Genomic DNA, 6,000 nt, shown 5'->3' on the forward strand with positions numbered 1-6,000 from the left:
TTATGACTGCATAGTATTCCATGGTGTATATGTGCCACATTTTCTTAATCCAGTCTGTCACTGATGGACATTTGGGTTGATTCCAAGTCTTTGCTATTGTGAATAGTGCTGCAATAAACATATGTGTGCATCAGGCCACAATTCTTGAGCCATGGGTAGTGTTAACTTCCTCCAAAGTTCAAGTGCTTTAGTGGAAGCAGAGTAACTACCCAAACTTCAATTGGTAGAAATTTCCAAGGTGAAGCAGGCATGGTGCCCACCACACTCCATCACTAAATCACTCTAACTTGTGTTAAAGTCATGCTTAGTAATGCTCCATGTCTTAGCATTGTCATTGTTCCTCAGAAAAGAAAAATTGCTAGATGGCATTTATTAAGATGACTAGGAACAAAAATTGAGAGTCCCTGTGATGGTATCAGTGTCAGTTTTTCCATGTATTACGCAGTTGTGCAGGGTGATCCTATTTCGTTTTTGCTTGTGACCATGACTAAAAAAATGCCTCCCTAAAAAAAACTGTGGTGATGAAAAAATGGCTCCCTAAAAAAGAATGTTATAAGTGTGGAAGTGAGTGTTGACACATGTCTGTTGTGAAAAGTTTCTCCTCGCAGTCTTAGCATTTAGCATTCTGCAAGGGGTGCCATGTCGCATTCCCGGTAACACTCTTCTCTGGCTGCTGGCCCTCCTCTTTGATCAGGACGTGCTGATGGAGCTCCTTGAGCAGTGCGCAGATGGACTCTGGAAAGCCGAGCGCTATGAGCTCATCGCCGACATCTACAAACTCATCATCCCCATTTATGAGAAGCGGAGGGATTTTGAGGTATGGGAGTGCCTTTTTGTTTTTTTCCTATTTGAGAGCATGACGCTGTGACATATACCCAGACATGCGCATATGCAAGAGAGGAAGCAGGTACAGGCCAGTGATCAGCAGGGGAGTCTCTGACCCTCCACATTACGCTGAAGGTGGTGGCCAGTCATCATCACCAAATAGTCATCGGGTATCACCCAGACCTGGGCCCCGCCTCTGTGGAGACCCCCCCACATCTCAAAGTACAGGGTAACCACCTGGCACTCCACTTTTGAAAGGCTGCCATGAACAGAGTTTTGTGATCACCAAGTGTCCCCTTTCTCAGAACTCTTCCTTACTCCACCTGCGTGACAAATGGTGTCCCTTCCGCCCATCCTCGGCTTGGGAAGTCATCCAGTTTCTCTAGGCATATCAAATGGAGCAGGAAAAGCAAAGGCCAGGAATCACGTTGGGGAACCATCTCTGACATCGCACCTTAACTTGAAAACAGGGTTTGCTTACTATAATGTGGAAATGTGATGGGTCCTCACATGTGGGCTGGCCTTTGGGTAGGAAGCGTTGCCATTCATTAATGATCACTACAAGCAGCGCAGCCAGGATGTGCGTGAGTGTAGTTTTATTCACGTTCAAGGACTTTCACCTCCATTATCACATTTGTTATTTTAAAATCGATTCTCCTGTTTGCACATGGGAAGAAATGGGCTTTGTTCTGCTTTCCAGAGGCTGGCCCATCTGTATGACACGCTGCACCGGGCCTACAGCAAAGTGACCGAGGTCATGCACTCAGGCCGCAGGCTGCTGGGGACCTACTTCCGGGTAGCCTTCTTCGGGCAGGTGAGCCTCCTGTCTGTTCTGCAGTGTCCTAAGTCCTTTAAGAAAAAAAAAAAAAAAAAAAAAAAACTATAATAAAGTTATATCTTATAAATTATCTGTTTTCTGCAAATGCTAATTTGATGAATTTGTCATATTTAGTATGATTCTTATCTTCCTCAGTAGTAAACTTTCTGCTTTTTTTCTTTCTTCCTGTCTTTTCTTTATTACTTTCTTAAGGCAGCGGTAAGTTTTTCCTCCATAAGACATTCTTAGCCACATCTTTGGTACTTCAGTGTGGTTTGCAAGTTTCCTTTTTAAGTCTGTATGTATATCTGTCTAGTCATTACAAACTCCAAAAAAATTAACATTTTATTCCATTTACAGAAATAAATCACCTGTTTTCTTATACATCTATATTGCATGTTTTAAACCAAAATTAAGACTTTCTGGTGTCCTTTGTGCCTGTGCATCTTTATCTTTTGTAATATCATATCTCCACAAGTATATTTACAATTACAGTATTTCAGAAACCCTATAGAAAAGGATTTATCTAAATTTAACTTAAATCTTAATCTTCAAGTCTCTAACATTATTAAATGGTATAAATTATAATACATGTATTTAGGGCGTGTGGTTTTCTATGAGCATTATATAACCTTCAATTTATTCTGTTATTGTCTTTTATAACTTTATAGCAATACCAGTTTACAGACAGTGAAACAGATGTGGAGGTAATTACAGTAAATGCCTAAAAAGCAAGTAATATAGTGAAATTACTGCATCTAAACTCCTAGTTTGATGTGGATGTTTTTTGTTTCATGTTAGCCTGCATTTTTTTTTTTTTTTTTACTGTTTTGTGCACCATTTTCTCTCTCTTAATTTAGATGAGAAACTTTAAAATTTTCTTTTAAACATTAACCCCAGTTGGACTTTTAATTTTCAACCTTTTTCACTTCCCATGCAATTCTAAGCCTTGTAGTCAAACATGATTGGTGCTAAAACAGATGATGACTGGTGAGATGAAAATATTTTCTGATATTGAGCCAAAAGTCTTCAATATTTTTTTCTCATCGGTAAAGCAAAATACAATTTATACAAGCTTTACATAACTTTTACTAAACCTACTCCAGACCCCGAAACGCTTCAGTTCATGCCATAAAATCCTGTGTGCATGGGAGCCGTCAGGAGAAGGGAGGCATGTCCACTTCCAAGCCTGCCTGTTGCGGGCTGCTCATCATTTTCTAGTGAGTTCTGCTTCTTGGGAAAGTGAAACAGGCTTGACTCCCATTAGACTTCCCTGGGACAGCACAGTCTTGTATCCAAAATCTCTCATTTCACTCAACACTTAATGACTGCGTTCTTGAATAAGTTTGCAACTTTGTGTTTTTCCTTTATCTTTGCACCTAGACTTCATGTTATTACCATTTCCTTTCTCATTCAGAAAACCCGTTTAAGTAGGATCTTTAGACTCATTCCTTTTTTTTCCCTCTTGTAACAAAAGAACCCTTCCTAGGTGGTAAACCTTGGGCTTACATTCAGGGATAGCTCTAATTGTGCTTTATGTCACAGGGATTCTTTGAAGATGAAGATGGAAAGGAGTATATTTACAAGGAACCCAAACTCACACCGCTGTCGGAAATTTCTCAGAGACTCCTTAAACTGTACTCGGATAAATTTGGTTCTGAAAATGTCAAAATGATACAGGATTCTGGCAAGGTACGACCATGTTTGGATAAGTTTCATAGCAATGTAATGCTGTGATTGATTACATATTATATATATTTAAATGTACATAGAAAAAAACTCAAGAAAAATATTAAGGATGGTTGGCCGTGAGTGGCAGGTGTATTTTCTTCCTAATACCTTTAGCGCTTTCCATTACATGCTTGACATTAAAAAATCTTTATCGCCTAATTTTTAAAACATCTAATTTTACAAAATAATTAACATCTGATGGGATATGCCATTTTTAGTCCAGCTATTTAGAAACTCTGACAGAATGAGGCCCACGGCTCTGTTACTCACTGCACCTCTCCCTGCACATAGCACATGACTTGCCACTCTTGTCACTGATGGCTGGATGTAAGAACAGGTGAACAGATGGGTGGATGGGCAAATGGATACATAGACAGGCCAAGGAAATGAACTCACCAGCAGCATGACTGTGGGAACAGCAATCACTTTCTGCTTAGAGAGGCTGTCCTCTGGCATTCTGGTCTCATGAAGACCCTTTTGGAACCTGCACCTTTGTCCTGTACCTTTGTGTGTTCCACCCTCCTCAGGACATCTCCAGGAGGTTGGGTCTCCCTGTGCTTCCTGAAACTCAGGCAAAGATAGTGCCCCTGTTCTTTGTGTTAGAAATGCACCTCTTCCTCCGCTGTCACCAGTGATGAGCCCTGCCTCTTCCTAAAGACACCATTTTAGAGAGATCCTTAGTTCCTTTAGTTACAGGGTAAAACCCAAAATTGGGGTTCAGCCTGGAAGGCCCTGTGGGTTCTTGGCTTTGCACAGAAGGAATTCAAGAGCAAGCTGACAGAGTAAAGTAAAAGCAAGTTTATTAAGAAAGTAAAGGACTGAAAGAATGACCACTCCACAGGCAGAACAGTGGCATGGGCTGCTTGACCAAGTAAACGTATGATTATTTCTTGATTAGATGCTAAACATGGGGTGGATTATTCATGAGTTTTCCAGGAAAGAGGCAGAGAATTCCCAGAACTGAGGGTTCTCCCCCTTTCAGAGCATAGAGAGTAACTTCCAGGTGTTGGCTCAGTGTTTGTAAACTGTCATGGCGCTGGTGGGAGTGTCTTGTAGTATGGTAATGCATTATAATTAGTGTATAATGAGCAGTGAGGACAACCAGAGGTCGCTTTCATTGCCATCTTGATTTGGATGGGTTTTGGCCGGCTTCTTTACCACATCTCATTTTATCAGTGGGGTCTTTGTGACCTGTACCTTGCAAAACCAGTCCTACCGACCTCCTGTCTTACTTCTTTCCTGAGCCCTCTTTTGGAGTCCTCAGTACTGGAATCTGTTTCTTTGGGACCCATCATTTTCTCCCGAGAAGAATCCTCAGTTCTCCTGCCCAGCTGGGTAGGGATCTGGGGAGGGGACCGCAGGGGAGGAGTACACATCGGACTGCTGGATTCCAGATGCAGAAGCACCCGCCCTTGCCCACTTGGTACCTTGCCTACATTGCACTGAGCCTAGTGGACCCACTCAGTGTTTGTCCAGACCAGTTTTTTCAGAGAACGACCTCTGCTCTCTTGTACCGTGGAGCTAGGGAAGGGAACCTGGAATTCCCAACTCCAGATGGAGACTTCGGGCCACTTTCCCCATTTTGTGCCCTCCATCTCACTCAGTCTCTCGAATTGCTTCAAGGGTAAGCCTCCGCTGGCTTCTGGGGGCTGCACTGACTCACTTCTGTTACCCACTTCATTGGAACGTGGATTAGGTTTCTCTGCTTTGCTGAGTTGGGTAGAACGCCTCAATGTGCCTGTCCTCCAAAAATTCATTAACAAGTCTCCTCCACTGCTGTCTTCTGTCCCCATCCCTGGATCCATGCAGGTTAATTCCTAACTGTCGCACCCAGTCCTGGAGGGACTTTTTTAAAAGAGTTGCACAAAGGAAAAAGGATGAACACATATGGGTCCATTTTTAACCAGAAACCCTGACTCAACCTTATTATGACCCCCTTGCTTCATAGACCAAATTACTCTGGTCTAATTTGCCTCTTTCTCTGAAACCGAAACCTTTGTCTGGATCAAGTGGTTGCTTTAACCTGACAGCCTTTTCTCCAGATTCTCAGTCATTCTCCTTCCCCTTTAAGTAGGAGGCAGCAGCTGGATCATCTCCTCCACCAAGCACCAGTCCTCCCTTCCTGTCCTGATACACATGTCCAGCCCAGAAAGCGAAATGTAGGGAAACACCACTGAAACATGGGCAAGACAGCTTCACTCCCACTGCCTTTAAATTATTTCTGCTAAAGAAAGTTAAGTTTTGGGCCGGGCGCCGGTGGCTTACGCCTGTAATTCCAGCACTTTGGGAGGCCGAGGCAGGTGGATCACGAGGTCAGGAGGTCAAGACCATCCTGGTGAACACGGTGAAACCCCATCTCTACTAAAAATACAAAAAAACTAGCCGGGCGTGGCGGCGGGCGCCTGTAGTCCCAGCTACTCAGGAGGCTGAGGCAGGAGAACGGCGTGAACCTGGAAGGTGGAGCTTGCAGTGAGCTGAGATCACGCCACTGCACTCCAGCCTGGGCAAAAGTGTGAGACTCCGTCTCAAAAAAAAAAAAAAAAAAAAAAAAAGTTAAGTTTTAATAGGTTTGGATACAGTTAGAATGAATGGTCAAATGGCTTTTCTAAAATACAAATAATAACTTT

At 42.8% G+C, this 6,000-nt stretch overlaps 1 protein-coding gene across 11 annotated transcripts in view; it reads left to right on the forward strand.

Moving 5' to 3' along the window:
• Window positions 1-6,000, forward strand: part of DOCK9 (dedicator of cytokinesis 9) — a 311,173-nt gene that overhangs the window by 291,491 nt on the left and 13,682 nt on the right. For 6 of the 11 annotated variants that reach the window (XM_017862044.1, XM_017861984.1, XM_017862003.1 and 3 more), the window contains 5 exons: window positions 695-817; window positions 1,526-1,639; window positions 1,856-1,861; window positions 2,314-2,349; window positions 3,188-3,334. In XM_017862044.1, coding sequence (XP_017717533.1) covers window positions 695-817; window positions 1,526-1,639; window positions 1,856-1,861; window positions 2,314-2,349; window positions 3,188-3,334 — 426 coding nt within the window. The remainder of the gene's footprint in view (window positions 1-694; window positions 818-1,525; window positions 1,640-1,855; window positions 1,862-2,313; window positions 2,350-3,187; window positions 3,335-6,000) is intronic. The other 5 variants (XM_017861993.1, XM_017862074.1, XM_017862033.1 and 2 more) reach the window with 1 other exon arrangement.

Source organism: Rhinopithecus bieti, unplaced genomic scaffold, assembly GCF_001698545.2.
Source record: "Rhinopithecus bieti isolate Rb0 unplaced genomic scaffold, ASM169854v2 scaffold_2254, whole genome shotgun sequence".
NCBI classification, from domain to species: domain Eukaryota; kingdom Metazoa; phylum Chordata; class Mammalia; order Primates; family Cercopithecidae; genus Rhinopithecus; species Rhinopithecus bieti.